This window comes from Trachypithecus francoisi, unplaced genomic scaffold, assembly GCF_009764315.1.
Source record: "Trachypithecus francoisi isolate TF-2019V2 unplaced genomic scaffold, Tfra_2.0 Lachesis_group2, whole genome shotgun sequence".
In the NCBI taxonomy this organism is placed as follows: domain Eukaryota; kingdom Metazoa; phylum Chordata; class Mammalia; order Primates; family Cercopithecidae; genus Trachypithecus; species Trachypithecus francoisi.
Genome location: NW_022681465.1, coordinates 69,100,400 through 69,118,786, shown reverse-complemented (window position 1 = coordinate 69,118,786; position 18,387 = coordinate 69,100,400). Strand labels below are relative to the sequence as shown.

Below are 18,387 nucleotides of genomic sequence, written 5' to 3'. Positions count from 1 at the left end.
TTTGAAACTGACTGCAGGGCATGCCCACCCATAGTCCCCACCCCACTTGCTGTCATGACCCAGCCTGCTCCTCTCCCTAACGTATGCTCCTCATCTCCAAAGACAGTTGAGTTTATGGACGTTAGAATGATCCATCTCTGTGCTACTGTAAGAGTCTATGAAACTGATACTAAACATGGTTTATTGTTCTACATAATTCCACGCATTTGTAACCGAGTCCAAAGCTTGTACCACTTGCTGCAAAACAGTCAATAAGTCAAGCAATAAGGTGTTGGGGCAAGGAAGAACACTTTATTTTGGGGAGCAAGCAAACCGAGAAGACGGCAAACTCATGTCCTAAAGAACCACCTTGGCCGAGACAGGCAGATCACGAGGTCAGGAGATTGAGACCATCCTGGCTAACACGGTGAAACCCCGTCTCTACTAAAAATACAAAAAACTAGCCGGGCAAGGTGGCGGGCGCCTGTAGTCCCAGCTACTCGGGAGGCTGAGGCAGGAGAATGGCGGGAACCCGGGAGGCGGAGCTTGCAGTGAGTCGACATAGCGCCACTGCACTCCAGCCTGGGCAACAGAGCGAGACTCCATTTCAAAAAAAAAAAGAACCACCTTAAGCAAATGTGGGTTCCTTTTATGTTAAGGGAAAGGGGAAGAGGGAGGGGGTTGAGGTCAAAAGGTGACTGGTGACCACAGACATTTGAGCCACAGCAAGGGTAAACTTTCGTCCTTGGTCAGGTTACAATACTGTTACAAATTTTTAATGTAACGTTGTTACTTGTATGTACACCCTTCTTATCTCCTCAGGGATTCTTTTTAAAGCATCCTTGCCCTAGTTAAACTATAAACTAAATTCCTCCCATAGTTAGCTTAGCCTATAAGCAGAGATAAACAAAAGCAGTTAACCTAAAAGACATCATCACAGTGGGAGAATGAGAGCAAGCTGGTTAGGAGCAAAATGGAGTATGTCATGCTAGGCTTCCTTTTCACTGTTACACATTGTCCAAGCAATCTGATTTTCCACCATTTATGCCATTTATGTATGGTATTTAGATAGAGTGAAAAAGACAGGCAGGAAGACAAAATGGATGGATTTTCCATGAGCTCCTCCTACATGATCCCATTTGGAAAAATCAATCAGTTGCCCAGAGGCTAATTAGTAGGAAGGAGGCCACCCAGGATTCCAGCCCAGGTCTGTCTGACTCCCAGGTTAAGCTCTTCTCCTATATTGGTCACTGTCATCTAATTCTAACCCCCAGAATCTGCCCGTGCTGCAGCAGCCTAGAGAAAGTAGGAAAATGAGAAGTGAATCTGAAAAGGACACTCACTCTTTTTTTTTTTTTTTTTTTTTTGAGACGGAGTCTCGCTCTGTCACCCAGGCTGGAGTGCAGTGGCGGGATCTCAGCTCACTGCAAGCTCCGCCTCCCGGGTTTACGCCATTCTCCTGCCTCAGCCTCCCGAGTAGCTGGGACTACAGGCACCCGCCACCTCGCCCGGCTAGTTTTTTGTATTTTTTTTAGTAGAGACGGGGTTTCACCGTGTTAGCCAGGATGGTCTCGATCTCCTGACCTCGTGATCCGCCCATCTCGGCCTCCCAAAGTGCTGGGATTACAGGCTTGAGCCACCACGCTCGGACTTTTTTTTTTTTTTTTTTTTGAGATGGAGTCTCACTCTGTCACCCAGGCTGGAGGGCAGTGGCGTGATCTCAGTTCACTGCAACCTCTACCTCCCAGGTTCAAGCGATTCTCCTGCCTCAACCTTCCGAGTAGCTGGGACTACAGGCACCCGCCACCATGCCCAGATAATTTTTGTATTTTTAGTAGAAACGAGGTTTCATCATGTTGGCCAGGGAGGTCTCGAACTCCTGACCTCAGGTGATCCACCCACCTCGGCCTCCCAAAGTGCTGAGATTACAGGCACTTTGGGAGGCCAAGGTGGGTGGATCACCTGAGGTCAGGAGTTGGTTCACAGGCGTGAACCAACGCGCCCAGCCTGGAAGCTCACTCTTTTAAGTGCATTTTAGAATGAGCGTCAAGTACCCATATCCCTAACCCCTGTTTTGCATTGTGTGTATGTGTGGAGAGAGACAGAGAGACAGACAAGGAGACTGAGAGCCAGAGAGAAATCAAGGAGACTTCACCAGAAAGGCTCTGGCAGAAATGTGTGTGGAGATGTTTGTGTGACTTTATTTAATCAGGCACTTCTGCCACCCTGTCATTCATCCCATAAGTGCTTATGAAGTGTCTACTTTGTATCAGGCACTGTGCTAGGTGTTGCGGATAGAGAATGGAGTAAGACACAGTCCCTGCCATGGGACATGCCCACTGGTGATAACAGTCCTCTATGAAAGTCGCTGATGGCAGCGTGCCCAGAGTACCTTGAGAGGGAGCCTAACTAAGGCTCAGGAGAACCTTCAGAAACCAAGTGATGGCGAAGTTTGTTTTTTAGTTTGTTTGTTTCTTTTGGGGGTTTTGGGTTTTTTTTTTTTTTTTCAAGATGGAATCTTGCTCTGTCGCCCAGGCTGGAGTGCGGTGGCGTGATCTCGGCTCACTGCAAGCTCCGCCTCCCCAGTTCATGCCATTCTCCTGCCTCAGCCTCCCGAGTTGCTGGGACTACAGGCACCCGCCACCACGCCCGGCTAATTTTTCAAATTTTTTTTGGTAGAGACGGGGTTTCACTGTGTTAGCCAAGATGGTCTCAATCTCCTGACATTGTGATCCCCCTGCCTCAGCCTCCCAAAGTGCTGGGATTACAGGCCTGAGCCACTGCGCCTGGCCAGCAAAGTTTTTGAAGCACAGAAGAAGTCAGTGAGATGAAGCAGCAGGAAGAGGGTCTTCTAGGAAGAGGGTCTTCTAGAAAGATCGAACAGCATGCACAAAAAAACTAAGGTCAATTTTTAGTCCGAACCACAATTTCTAGATTAGAGGAGTTCAACCCTGAGTTAACTGCCTCGGCTGGGTTCTCCTCACGATACAGTTCCCAGGAAGGGGAAGGCATCCCTGGAAGAAGATGACCAGTTTAACTGGGCTGGAGCAAGTGCCCCAGCTCCACTTGACTGACAGTAACTCCCTCTTCATCTATCCTGGGGCAGACTCAGCTTCTCTACTTTTCTACCCTGCTTTCTTACACAGAGGAAATGCTCATCAAAAATTGTTAATCATAATGATCCCTTTCATATTATTTGTACGACCCTCATTGAGCCTGTGACTTACTGTTTTATTTCTACTTGATGGATGAGTTAGCAGAGGTTCCAAGGACTTAAGAAACATACCCAGAATTGCACAAAGCTAGGAAACCACTCTTGATGTCTAATATCAGGCACAGATTAAGCGCTTTGTCCATGATACTACAGGATGCTGATGACAATGGCTGATGATGGCCATAATGAGGAGGAGGAAAAGAAAGAGATCAGAGAAGAAAACAGCATTTCTTTCTTTCTTTCTTTCTTTTTTTTTTTTTTTTGAGACAGAGTCTCACTCTGTTGCCCAGGCTGGAGTGCAGTGGCACAATCTCGGCTCGCTGCAGCCTCCACCCTCTGAGTTCAAGCGATTCTCCTGCCTCAGCCTCCTGAGTAGCTGGGATTACAGGCACCTGCCACCGTACCCGGTTAATATTTTGTGTTTTTAGAAGAGACGGGGTTTCACCATCTTGGCCAAGCTGGTCTTGAACTCCTGACCTCATGATCCACCCACCTCGGCCTCCCAAAGTGCTGGGATTACAGGCATGAGCCACTATACCCAGTCAAAAACAGCATGTCTTGAAGGGTTTCCAATTGTTTTGAACTTGTTTTCCCAGGTGCAGACAGGATTTGGAAGGTTGGGCTCTCACTTCTGGGGCTTCCAAACCCACGACGTCCTGCCTGACATTGTCACCATGGCTAAAGGGATTGGGAATGGCTTTCCCATGGCAGCAGTCGTAACCACTCCAGGTAGGACCCGCAGGCAGTTTGTGTTTGCTTCTGGGCCTCGTACATTGGGCTATGGTGTTAAACACGTGTGTTGGAACTTGTATAGATTGGAGACAATCATGGAAACTGCATGATGCATTTCCCAAGCAAATGAAAGAAACAGTCTGTCTGCCTGACTGTGAAACAGATGGAAGAAAGACAGCCTGTTGTTTTGTTTTTTGTTTGAGACAGAGTCTTGCTCTGTCGCCCAGGCTCGAGTGCAGTGGCACAATCTTGGCTCACTGAAACCTCTGCCTCCCCAGGTGCAAGCAATTCTCCTGCCTCAGCCTCCTGAGTAGCTGGGATTACAGGTGTGTACCATCAAGCCCAGCTAATTTTTGTATTTTTAGTAGAAATGGGGTTTCACCGTGTTGGCCAAGCTGGTTTTGAACTCCTGACCTCAGGTGATCCGCCTGCCTTGGCCTCCCAAAGTGCTGGGATTATAGGCATGAGCCATCGCACCCCCATCGGAAACCAGCCCATTCTGATCTTCCTGTAAGGAAGACTAATTCTCCCATGCCTACCATGAAACGGAGGGTTCCACCACACTTTAGAGGTATATGGAAGACGGACGGAGAGGGGATGGAAAGAGGAGAGGGGTGGGAGAAGGTTCTGGTGTCTCTTCCTCTTCTTATAAGAAAACCAGTTCCTTGGGCTTAGATAGGGCACCACCCTGATTCACCTAATTACCTACTTAAACGCATTATCTCCAAATACAGTCTCATTCAGGGTTAAGGCTTCAACCATACACATTTGAGGTAATACAATTCAATCCCTAACATCTACTATCAGTTGAATGAAGAATGAATTGGATAGGATGCCATTTACAACACGAAGTAACTGTAGTCCAAATGGCGCCATGAGAGATTGTGGACAGTAATGTGTCCCTCTTTCCACACCTTCTATTTTTTCCCTCTAGAGATTGCCAAATCTTTGGCCAAATGCCTGCAGCACTTCAACACCTTTGGAGGGAACCCCATGGCCTGTGCCATTGGATCTGCTGTGCTTGAGGTTGGTGCCAGTGGCCACATTAGCCACATTTCACAAATGACTCTTTCAAAACCACACGTGCATTGGCAGAACTCTATCATGCTGAATTATTAAAGGGGAGAGTTAATTCGTAGTTTATCCATTAAAGTTAGATTTCCGTTTATTATTCTGCCTTCTCCCTTTTTAAAGATCTACTTTGGGCGCTTGAAGTGTTGGATAAGAAATAATATATAATAAACCTCACAAACATGGGAAATACAAGAATTTTCATAGCCAGCTGAAATTTCTTTGTTATCTGGGTAGTGATTTACAGATGTTAATTGCTATCCTTGTAATTAGTTTCATGTTGGCCTTCTCTTGTACATTTTTTTCTTCCTTCCTTTTGTTGTACTATTATAAATTGGATGACTAAGGAGACACTGAGTTCTACATGATTACAACAAGGTAATTCAGCTGTTCAACCCTACACCATTGATTTAGCCTGGGATCGCATCTGTTTAAAAAAAGATTTTTTTTTATGTTCTTGCAAACATGCCTAATACCATGTGCTTAAAGAACTATAACAAATTTCTGGAAGAATGTCTAAGAAGTAAATGACAGTGTTTTTTTGTGGGGAGGAAAACTAGGTGGCTGGGGGCCAGGGATCAGCAAGAGTCACTCTGCTGTATATACTTTTATGCTTGCTGATATTTATATATATACACACACACATATATATTTATATATGTATATATATTTATTTATTTCAATAGCTTTTGGGCTACAAGTGGGTTTGGTTACATGGATGAATTGTATAGTGGCAAAGTCTGCGACTTTAGTGCACTGTCACCCAAGTAGTGTACATTGTACCCAATATGGAATTTTTCATCCCTCATCCCCCTCCCACCTTCCCCCCTTCTGGGTCTCCAATGTCAATTGTGTATCCAAAGCTTAGCTCCCACCTATAAATGAGAACACTTATTAGTTGCTTCAAAAGACATTATTTTCTTTTTTATGGCTGAGTAGTATTCCATGGAGGGTGTGTGTCTTTTTGCTATAATGACTTTTCTTCCTTTGAGAAAATACCCAGAAGTGGGATGGCTGGACCAAAGGGTAGACCTACTTTTAGTTCTTTAAGAAATCTCCATACTGTTTTCCACTGAGGTTGTACTAATTTACAGTCCCACCAGTAGTTACACTCACTGATTTTTTACCATGAACTTGATTTTCCTATTCCAAAAAAATGAAATTTAAAAGTATTTTTAAACAAAAATAAATAAGTAAATGCTGCCCTTGCTAATTAAATAGTTATTTTCTAAAACAATTAAATCATGAGATGAGAAAGTATGGGTAAAAATGTGTCATTTATTTCACTTTGTAGACATTGCCAAATTTTTTTGTTTTTTGTTTTTTGTTTTGTTTGTTTTGAGAGTCTTCCTCTGTCACCCAGACTGGAGTGCAGGGATACAACCATGGCTCACTGCAACCTCTGTCTCCTGGGTTCAAGAGATTCTCATGCCTCAGTCTCCTGAGTAGCTGGGATTACAGGCATGTACCACCATGCCCACCTAATTTTTCTATTTTTGGTAGAGATGGGGTTTCACCATGTTGGCCAGCTAGTCTCAAACTCCTAACCTCAAGTGATCCACCCACCTCGGCCTCCCAAAGTGCTGGTATTACAAACATGAGCTGACATTGCCAACTTCTTTTAAAAAGTGCTTTGTTACCTCAACCAATTTAGAAGGTAAAGAAGGTTTAGATGAACAAATAGGTCTTTAAAAATAACAAGGTTTGCCTGGAGTCATGCAATTATTGTCAGCTAACTAAAAATACAGTATTTTTCATGTGTCTTGTCAAGAACCCCAGGTGTTTGCTGTAAGTAGAACTGAGATAAAAATCATTTTATATATTCTGATGCCCTGGCTCTGGGCTCAGCCAAAGAGGCCAGAGACCCAGACCAGGTTGCTTGGGCTATGAGAGCCCATGTCTGGCTGAGGACTGCTGAGCAAAGGTCACCATCTTCCAGTAGGGAAAGCACCTGTGATTTCTTTCCTCAGAGCATTCATCTTATTCATGACTATATCCCAGTTCTCAGCAAAATCTGACAATAACAAGCCTTGGGATTTCAGAATCTACATTTTCAACTGCATTGAGACACACCTTTTATTCTATTCTAAATTATTTTTTGTTTGTTTTTTTGAGGCAAAGTGTCATTCTGTCGCCCAGGCTGGAGTGCAGTGGTGTGATCTTGGCTCACTGCAACCTCTACCTCCCAGGTTCAAGCGATTCTTCTGCCTCAGCCTCCCGAGTAACTGAGATTACAGGAGCCCACCCCTGAGCCCAGCTAATTTTTGTATTTTTTTTTAAGTAGAGATGGGGTTTCACCCTATTGGTCAGGCTGGTCTCGAACTCCTGACCTTGTGATCCGCCCACCTTGGCCTCCCAAAGTACTGGGATTACAGGTGTGAGCCACCACGCCTGGCCTATTCTTTCCTAAATTCTTAGCCACCTCTGAAGGTGAGGGAGTTGGGGGCAGAAGCGTATCCCCTCCCCTAAGACTTTTCTTCTCTCCTTACAACAAATCTTTTTGTAGTCCCTGCGGTCACACTAGACTTGTTCTGGATTCTGTTTGGTTAGGTTACAAGAGGGCCATGTCCGATGACTTCTCCATGATTCTCAGTCAATCTTAAAACTTCTGCCATGTGAGATCATTTGGGGCTTTCTCTCAACAGGTGATTAAAGAAGAAAATCTACAGGAAAACAGTCAAGAAGTTGGGACCTACATGTTACTAAAATTTGCTAAGCTGCGGGATGAGTTTGAAATTGTTGGAGACGTTCGAGGCAAAGGCCTCATGATAGGCATAGAAATGGTGCAGGATAAGGTAGGTGCTGATCTGCTCCTCTCTCTGCAGCTGCTTGGGCCAGCATGAGATATAGGAGGAAACATTAACTAAACTTCGTTTACTCTCAGGGAGAGAGCACACACAAACAGCAAGCTTTCAGCAAAGCCCTTTAGAGATTAGTAGAGAGTGTTGAGCATGAACAAAATGTTGGCAGATCACCAAGAATTCTAGAGGGATGAGGGAGAGCATTTGGGAAAAGAAACCAACATTATCCTTGCCATCCTAGGCAAAGAGCATAGGCAATGACTGAATACTTAGAAATACAGGAAAGGGAGGAAATTATTTGGGGAGAAACAGAAGGAAGTAAGAAAGAAGGGCCAGGAAAAGGTTATGGTGAAGGTTTGGGGTGAGGAATTTAAATATATATTAGGGGTTGTTTTTGCTGTTGTTGAGACACGGTCACACTCTGTCACCCAGGCTGGAGTGCAGTGGTGCAATCTTGGCTCACTGCAACCTCCACCTTCTAGGTTCAAACTATTCTCGATCCTCAGCCTCCCGGGTAGCTGGGATTACAGGCACGCACTACCATGCCTGGCTAATTTTTGTATTTTTAGTAGAGATGGGATTTTGCCATGTTTCCCAGGCTGGTCTCAAACTCCTGACCTCAAGTGATCTGCCCATCGTGGCCTCTTGAAGTACTGGGATTACAGGCGTGAGCCACCGTGCCTGGCCTACGTTGAGTTTTTTGTTTGTTTGCATGCTTACTTACTTGTGAATGGATGTCAACCTCCCAAGTAACCAGGGAGGAATGTTGCCCACTGAGACATCTAACTCATCATAACAACAATTGAACTTAGCATCTTCCCCCAAACCAGATATTTCTCCCAAGATCACTGTTTGTTTCTCACCCTCCACCATTCTCCCAATTACTCAGCCTCCATACCACAAAATCATCTGACTCCTCCTCTTCCCTTGTTTCTAACATCAAGACCCATTGATCCCTTCTCTGCTATCTCTCTCAAATCTTTCCCTTTGTTTCTACTGCAGCCTCTATAGTAAATGCCCATAGGAAACTGTGCCTTTCCTCCATAAAATCAAAGCCTGAGAAGAGCAGGAGAATCTTGGGAGAAGGGAGGAGTAGCCAGACTAACCTCATGTCCACAGGGATCCAGCTTTCCCTAGCAATTTCTAGCTCTTTGGTCTTACCACCATTCTACTTTAGAAGGATTGATGCTCAATTTTTTACTCTTTAGACCAGAAATGGGTATAAGTCACTTCAATTCATACCACATGTCAGAGCCAGTGCAAAGCTGGGATGTTTAAATAAGATTTGAAAGCCAAGGGAAGACACCAGGAAAGTAAACAAAGGGTAATATGAAACTAAGGTCCCCAGCTCACGGGTCATTTTATTTATTTATTTGTTTTGACTTGCTTTCTACAATGGAGAAATTCTCACAAGCCATAACGTATTTAAGTGTGTGGACAAGTACAAGAGTTGTTGCAAGGTTCAGAAGAGTTCACCATAATCTCCACCCAAGGGGTTCCCTCAAAGCTGTCTATACCCCTCAAAGTGTAGACTCGAGAGAGGAAAGCCCAATGAGAGAGGAGGAGTTCTTCCTTTTTCTCTGTTCCGAACCCAACCTCTGTGTGCTTAAAGTCGAATAAACAGAGATGTTCATCACAACTTTGTCTTAGTAAAACACCAGAATCCTCCTCCCAGATGACCATTCATACAAAATAAGCTAGCTTATGGCATCTCCCCACTATAATGGCATAGACATATATGTGACATGGAAATATGTGCAAGCTATATTGTGGAAACAATAAAACAGGTTTTTCTTAGTCCATTTGTGTTGCTATAAAGGAATATCTGAGGCTGGGTAATTTCTAAAGAAAAGAGGTTTATTTGGCTCATGTTTCTGCAGACTGTACAGGAAGCATGACACTAGCATCTACATCTGATGAGGGTCTCAGACTGCTTCTGTTCATGGTGGAAGGGGAAGAGTAGCTGGCATATGCAGAGATCACATATTGAGAGAGAGAAGGGGAAAGCAAGAAGGAAGGGGTGGGTAGGTGCCAGGCTTTTTCCAACAACCAGCTCTAGAAGGAACTAATGGAATGAGAACTCATTATGGAGAGGACAGCACAAGACATTCATGAGGGATCTGCTCTCACCACTCAAGCACTTCTTTTTAGGACCCACCTCCAACACTGGGGATCAAACTTCCATTTGAGATTTGGAGGGTCAAATATTCAAACTAGAGCAAGGTTATAAAGTAGTATCTATAGAAGGGGCTCTTTTTCTCTTTGCTGAACCATTTGTTAATGTAAGCATGAGCTCTAAGGGCCGACCACCTGGATTTAAATCCCAGGTCCTACATCCCCTAATTCTACTCACTGTCCCCTCAATGCCATTCACTCTCCAAATCCAAATGCCACTCAAACTTTTCCTCAACCATGGAACATGGTATTTTCCCCTCTATATCTACCTATGGAAATCCTAGTCTTTTTCAAGATCAAGCTCTCCATCGCATCTCCTTAAAGCTTGTCTTTGCTTCTGCTCTATCCAAGAGATCCACCCTTCAGAGAATTCCTCTGGTACTCACTGTCTAAGGAACTGCTTTGAAAAGATCTTTCCCACTATATTAGTCCATTCAGGCTGCTATAGCTAAGTTCTATAGATTGGATGTCTTATAAACAACAGAAATGTATTCCTCATGGTTCTGGAGACTGGAAAGTCCAAGAACAAGGGGCAGGTTGACCTGGTGTCCGACGAGGGCCCACTTTCTGGTTCATAGATGGTGCCTTCTTGCTGTGCCCTCACATGGTAAATGAGGCAAAAGAGCTTTCCGGGGCCTCTTTTATGAGAGTACTGATCTCATTCATGAAGGTTCCACTCTTGTAATCTAATCACCTGTCAAATGTCCCACCTCCAAATATTATGCCTTCACTTTGGATATTAGGTTTCAATGTATGAATTTTGAGGGACACAGACATTCACTCTGTGTCACCTAATCTGTATTTGTTAACTCACTTTTTATGTATAAATACCTTATTTTCCTAAATAAGTTTACACTTTTGAGGCCAAGAAACATATAGATGGTGAGTGCTTTGTGTTTGTCGATTAATTTCAGGCCCCTGCAACACATCATACCACATTCACGTAGTTGTAACACCCAAGAACTTTGCTATAATGCTGTCCAGCATCACCCAGATAGGTACTCTCATATTCTGTTAGTAAGGAAGTACAGCCCTTTGGACAGCAATTTGTCTGTCGCTCTCCAAATTTTAAATGTCTATATATTTTGACCTGGTGATATGGTTTGAATATGTGTCACCTCCAGATCTCAGATTGGAATGTAATCCCCAGTGTTGGAGGTGGAGCCAGTGGGAAGTTTTTGGGTCATGGGGGCAGATCCCTCATCAGTGGCTTAGCGATGAGTGACTTCATGTAAGATCTGGTTGTTTAAAAATGTGTGACACCTCCCCACTCCCTCTCTTGCTCCTGCTGTCACCACATGACCCGCCTGCTCACCCTTTGCCTTCTGCCATGATTGTAAGGTTCCTGAGGCCCTCACTAGAAGCAGGTGCTGGAGCCATGCTTGTACAGTCTGTAGAACTGTGAGCCAATGAAACCTCTTTTCTTTATGAATTACCCAGTCTCAGGTATTCCTTTGCAGCAACACAAGAATGGGCTACCATACCTGGCAATTTCTAGAAGTGTGTCTCAAATACTTTCAAAAGTGTCTAAAAATATGTGTGAATAGGAATATTTGCAGCATTGTTTATAACCATGAAAAAATGGAAACAACCTAAATGCTCAACATTAGGAGACTGAACAACTTACTGCAATGAAATACTAGGTAACCTTTAAGAAGACTAGGTCCAAATATACTGACATGGAAAGATATCTAGGATATACTATATATTATTAAAAGGAAATTGCCAAACATTATAAAATGACTTATTTTTTTAAACATGCATATAGATGTATTTGCATGCATAGAAAAAGTATCTGGTTCGCACCAAATTGTCAATAGGAGGTGTCCCTTGGAATAGGATAGGAAGTGGAGGAATGTTCTGGTTTTACTTTATGCACTTCCAGAACATTTGAATTTTTTTCAAATATTAAGTTTATAATTCTTTAAATATAGATTCACCAAAAAAGATAAACATGACACTCCATTATACACTCATCAAGAAGTTGAATTACTCACATGCCCACTTCATTATCAAGTAGTTGGGGCATAGGCATGGGCACAAAGGCCTCAGCAGGCTGCACTATGGCTTTAGCCTCAGTAGAGTTTCAGACCCTGCTTTTTTCCCTGAGGAAGGCATACAAGATGTTCAATTAGCCATAGCAGTTGAGGCCAGGGAGGAATAAAATGGGCAAGGGAGCCAAGAGGGTGCTGGCCCAGAGCAAGGTTGGGTGAAGCCACACAGACTCCGCCCATTCAAAACTGTCATGTTGGGCCGGGCATGGTGACTTACACCTGTAATCCCAGCACTTTGGGAGGCTGAGGTGGATCACTTGAGGTCAGGAGTTCGAGACCAGCCTGGCCAACATAGTGAAACCCCATCTCTATGAAAAATACAAAAATTAGCCAGGTGTGGTGGCACGTCGCTGTAATCCCACTTACTCGGGAGACTGAGGCAGGCGAATCACTTGAGCCCAGGAGACAGAGGTTGCAGTGAGCTGAGATTACACCACTGCACTGCAGCCTGGGCAACAGAGTGAGACTCTGACTCAAAACAACAACAACAAAAGAACTGAACTCCCAATCCAACCTTCCCTCCAGATTACTCTCTGGTCCCTCTGGCCTCTCGAATCATATTTAATGCCCTTCTAGTTCTCACAGTTTAGCCCTAAATTATTTTCATCGACCCTTTCCAATCAATCATAAGCAGGAATGCCTGATAGCATTTTGGGGTCAATGAGAAGATTCTAGTCCTTCCCTCTCCCTCAGTTCCTTTCTGATTCAATAGTCTGAAAGTTTGAATATGTATTTTGCTTATCTTAAGGCTTTAAGACAGACCAAAATGAGCATATCTCTCTAGGAGGTCCCTTCTTATTCTGTTCTCAGACAATGATACCTTACAAGAAATAGAGGATTGGGGAAAGAGTTGGATCTGGGGTTGGTGGGAAGAAGGAAGTGGATGGCAAAGCCCAGAGCGAGGGTGGGTAGGAAGTGCGGAGGATGTAATGAAGCTGGGCACACTGGAGGGGCCCCGCCTACCTCATGAGGATTGCAAGGGCTGACCCAGAGCTCATGTCTTATGCATCTAAAACCGGAGAGTCAGCCCGGTGCAGAAGCTCAGTGAGGCTGGGCTATGGAGAAACAAGAGATCAGTGGCAGCAACAAGCCTCAGCGCTCATGGTGGAAAAATTAGAGCAGTGCTTAGCCCTGGCACCTGAGGACCATTTTAAAAATGCAGATGCCTAAGCCCTACTTCAAATATTCTAATTCGATTGGCCTAGCATGAGGCCCAAATATCTGTCGTTTGATAGCCTTCCAGGTAATGCTGATATGTTGTCAGGAACAACATGACTAAGTCAGAGGGAGACATTTGTACTCACAGACTGGAAAGACAGGAGATGCACAGAAAGGGTGCAAGTCAGTTCAGTGTCTGACCCCACAGGGAGGGGACCTGTTTTGGATGGCCGGGGATCTGAACAGCCTCTCAGCTCCTGGAGCACTTACCTTTCCTAACCCTGGAGGATGCAGTCTTGGGGGAGAAACAGCAAGTCCTACAAGCAGGGAAATTAGCTCTTCAGCTGTCCCACCACACTGCCCAGGGAAAGCTCAGGCTGCTGGTGCCTTTGCGCAACTTCTGAGCCATTTCCTGGCCTTTGAAATGAGCCCTTTCCATGGGCAGAACAAAGTGAAGAGTTAAGGAGAATTTCCAAGTAAAACAGACTCCAAATTTAGCTATTAAGAAACCAGACTCCCAAGGCAGCCATTAGCAAAGCTAAAATTCACTGACTATCCTCACAGAACTTCATTTTGTCTTTTGGGAATTTGGGATGAATTGGGATTAAAAACAAACATTTTTAATAACATCCTCCAAAAATCTGGTTCAACAATTAGCAACTTTATTTAATTACAGGGGAAGGAGAGGACAGAGAGAAAGAGGGAGAGAGAGAAAAAAAGAGGGGCATTGATGGCTGGAGGGTTTTTCCTTTTTCCTCTCTTGGAAATAATTCCTGTAACCATTCCAACACCAAATAGAAAGCTTTCTAAAAATATATTTACAGATAAGCCGCCGGCCTCTTCCCCGTGAAGAAGTGAATCAGATCCATGAGGACTGCAAGCACATGGGGCTCCTCGTGGGCAGAGGCAGCATTTTTTCTCAGGTAAGAGAAAGACTGGTCTTTACCTATCGCTCTAGGTAGGAGTCTCTCTGGTTTCCTAATGCTGGTCACAGTTTCTTCACAGCTGTGCCGGGGTACCCAGCCACAAGTCATCTAGGGATGAAGCTCGCGTATGCAAAAAAAAAAAAAAAAAAAAAAAAAAAAAAAAAGGCGGGGACAGTGCACTCCTCGGGCCACGAGGGGGCGCTGAGTGAAAATGGTTTGGTAGTCGCGGCTCTGTGGTAAAGATAGAGGCAGACACAGGATGGTCAAAGCAGACAATTTACAGTACGGATGATAAGAAACATCACAGTCATGCTATAAATAATTTGTCTCCTGTATAATTAATCCTAGTCCCTGTGAAAGCAATTCTGGCCGTTCTTAGCTCAGCCCTGGGTTCTGACTTGGTGACCCTGCTAAGTCTTAGTGGCCTCTGTGGCCGGTAGCAACCCGACAGCATTGGCAGGCCCGGGTGACGCCTGTTGGAGAGATGGAGGACCACCTGGGCATAGCCCCCAATGCCAAACTCAAAATCAGCCACAGCCGGTGTTCCTCACCCTTAGGCTGGGAGATTCAGGAGTCGAGCCCTCCTCACTCCCTTCCTTGAAAAGCCACGCCCAGCTCCACAGTGGGGACCCTGGCTGGCCCTGCACACACTGCCCCAGGGCTGCTGCTGCCCTGAGTGAAGTGAGCTGCCCTTCAATCCCTCACAGCAACACGCCCCTCCCCAGGAATGGACTCCAGGGCAGAGACTTAAGAGAAAAGGTAACACCTGCTGCTCCCTAATTTGTCCTGTCCTTTGTCAACTTTCTTTCCCATTTTAAATATGCTCATCCTTCCCAGTTTCCCTGCTCCATCCCTGCCTCTCACAATTTCAGTGGATACTGAAATACCTACTTCTTGCCTCATACTTCTCAGATAAAATTGAAACTATCAGGCAAAACCTCTATATAAACTCATCGGTCCCCACATTTATTCTTTCCCCCTGTGTTAGTCCCCCCAGCCTGCTGTCACAAAGTGCCATACACTGGGTGGCTTATACATCATAGAAATTCATTCCTCATAGTTCTGGAGGCAGAGAAGTCCAAGATCAAGGTGCCAGCAAGTTCAGTGTCTGGTGAGGGCGCTCTTTCTAGGCAGCCATCTTTCGGCTGTGACCTCATATGGCAGAAGGGGCAAGAGAACTCCCTGGGCCTTCATGGGCTGTGCCCTCTTGACCTAATCACTTCCCAAAGGCCCCAGTTTGCAAGACCATCACTTTGGGAGTTAGGATTCCAACATAGGAATTCAAGGGGTAGAGGCACAAATGTCCAGATCATAGCACCTCTTCCCTGAAGGTTCCAGAAATGAGACCTTTCTCCTGTTCAAATCTAGATCTTCCATCTGTGCACTTGTTTCTCCAAGCTCCCTCCACCTTCACTCAAGGAAACATCCCCATGTTTTCTTGCATCTTCAACTTTTCCCCAACTTCCCCTTTAAACAAAACAGACTTAAAGTTCTCCCAGCCCAAACAACAAAACCAGAATGAGCACTTTTGCTGGGATGTGCTCCGTGACTTTTTTTTCTAGTTCTTTTCATAAATATTTTTCTGTACAAATCAGATAGCATAATTTAATGATTATGAATCCTAAGACATGCAATTTATAAAGACATGAGATACTTGTGTACTTGCTTCACTCTTCCTTTGTTATTTGGCAAAATTTGTTATGTGCTAAGCAACAGGTGTTATTCTGGAAACTGAAACTATTAGGTTGGTGTAAAAGTAATTGCAGTTTTTGTGATTTTTTTTTAATTGCAAAAACTATAATTACTTTTGCGCCAACCTAATATGATGATAAATAAGATCTGGTCCTTCCTTCATGGAGCTGGTGGGAGAGAAAGTCAAATACATAGAAAATTACAATACAATGTAGTAAGCTCATCTATAAATATTTTTTAAAAGGCATTAAAGTGGGAGAGAGAAGGGACTTTCAGGCCAGGCTTTCTGGCTAGCAGAATCTTAAATAATGAGATAAACAACCAAACTGTGCATGAAACATGGCAGAGTACAAAAAACTGATTTTGCACACCACATCGCACCACACAGATGTGGCTGGCACAAAGGCTTGAGGTAGTCAGTGGAGCTGGTATGAAGCGGTTCCTGCTTGTCAAGTACTGTCCTAATACTTTGCATGAGCCTTTATTTACATAACAATACCTAATGACTCACTAATCTCATGCTTACCACATAGTCAAGCCCAGTCCCTGGCCACTAACAGGAGCCCTCTCAGCCCTCCTAATAACATCTGGCTTAATTATATGATTCCACTTTTACTCCACCACTCTACTAACATTAGGGCTATTAACCAATATACTAACCATATATCAATGGTGACGTGACATTGTCCGAGAAAGTACCTATCAAGGCCACCGTACAACACCCGTCCAAAAAAGTCTTCGTTACGGAATAGTCTTGTTTATCATCTCAGAGATTTTCTTCTTCGCCGGTTTCTTCTGGGCATTCTACCACTCAAGCCTCGCCCCCACCCCGCACCTAGGAGAACACTGACCACCAACAGGCATTACTCCCCTAAACCCTCTAGAAGTACCTCTTTTAAATACCTCTGTATTACTTGCATCAGGAGTTACAGTTACCTGAGCCCATCACAGCCTAATAGAAAGCAATCGAAAACAAACAATCCTGGCCGGGCGCGGTGGCTCAAGCCTGTAATCCCAGCACTTTGGGAGGCCGAGACGGGCGGATCACGAGGTCAGGAGATCGAGACCATCCTGGCTAATACGGTGAAACCCCGTCTCTACTAAAAATACAAAAACTAGCCGGGCGAGGTGGCGGGCGCCTGTAGTCCCAGCTACTTGGGAGGCTGAGGCAGGAGAATGGCGGAAACCCAGGAGGCGGAGCTTGCAGTGAGCTGAGATCTGGCCACTGCACTCCAGTCCGGGCGACAGAGCGAGACTCCGCCTCAAAAAAAAAAAAAACAAAAAAAAAAAAAAAAAGAAAACAAACAATCCAAGCCCTATTCATTACAATCCTACTAGGCATCTACTTCACCCTACTACAAACCTCAGAATATTTTGAAGCACCCTTTACCATTTCCAACGGTATCTACGGTTCAACATTCTTTGTTGCTCTGGGCTTCCACAGACTTCATGTCATTATCGGATCTACATTCCTCATTATCTGACTTATTCGTCAACTATTATGTCATTTCACATCAAACACTCATTCAATGTTCCCAACAAGCCTAGTATTTCCTTATTTTAGGTACTATTATTATCCTTATTTTACAGATAAAGGAGAAGACACACAGAGAGGTTAAGTAATGACAGAACCAGGATCCAAACTCAGGCAGTCTGATTTCAGAATCTGTCCTCTGAGGAAGACAAATCTAATGGGACAAGACTGGAGACAGGGGGTCCCTCTGAGAGCCAAGGATGCTGTTTGAACTTCAACTGTGGTAGTAGAGATAGAGGAGACATTCTGAGGATAATCCTGGAAAACGCACAGAATGTGGATATGAAGAGCAAGAGAGTCCACTGAGGCAGGAAAATCATGTCAACCTGGGAGGCGGAGGTTGCAGTGAGCCGAGATCGTGCCATTGCACTCCAGCCTGGGCAACAGAGCGAGACTCTGTCTCAAAAAAAAAAATTAATTAATTAATAATAATAATAATAATAATAAAGGGCAGGAGAAGGAAAAAGCTGCCCAGGTAGAGGCAGAAAGCGTGGACAGGTATGAAGAAAGTAACAAGAGTGTGAAGTCATGGAAGAAAGAGACGGGAGAGGTTCAGGAAGTGGGGTGGGGAATTCCAAAGAGTCAAGTGCAGAGAAGGCCACAGAGGATGAGGGCTGGAAGATGCCCAGTGGATTCCACACTTGCAGGTAACTTTAGTAGAGTAGTTGATGCAGCAGAAGTCGGACTGCAGCCAATTGAGATGTGAATGGGGGAAGGGCAAAGTGATAAATAATGGCCAATAAGCACCAGCCGGTCTTTTTAATGCTGTGGCTAAAAGCAGGAAGAAAGCATTTGTGAGATAGCCATAGGGGACAAGGTGGTCAACACAGATTTGTATTTGGTGTGGTCTAGATTGGGGTTATGAGAGCTTTAAGCCTGTTTGTTTACAGGCTAAGGAGAAGTTGAAGGAGTGTTTCCTGTGAAGGTGATGGGAGAATCCAGGGTCAAGGGCATAGGTGGACAATTTGGAGTTGAACAGCAAATACATCTTGTTCTCTGAACCTTCAGGTAATGTTATAACAATGGATGTAAGAGCAAACAAGTTTATCTT

The 18,387-nt window shown here is 44.5% G+C and overlaps 1 protein-coding gene across 4 annotated transcripts in view; it reads left to right on the top strand.

The window, feature by feature from the left end:
- Nucleotides 1-18,387, top strand: part of AGXT2 (alanine--glyoxylate aminotransferase 2) — a 45,642-nt gene that overhangs the window by 25,256 nt on the left and 1,999 nt on the right. For 3 of the 4 annotated variants that reach the window (XM_033179340.1, XM_033179342.1, XM_033179341.1), the window contains 4 exons: nt 3,790-3,922; nt 4,860-4,951; nt 7,642-7,791; nt 14,009-14,107. In XM_033179340.1, the coding sequence (XP_033035231.1) occupies nt 3,790-3,922; nt 4,860-4,951; nt 7,642-7,791; nt 14,009-14,107 (474 nt within the window). Of the gene's footprint in view, nt 1-3,789; nt 3,923-4,859; nt 4,952-7,641; nt 7,792-14,008; nt 14,108-18,226; nt 18,345-18,387 lie in introns of all 4 variants that reach the window. The other variant, XR_004429793.1, reaches the window with a different exon arrangement.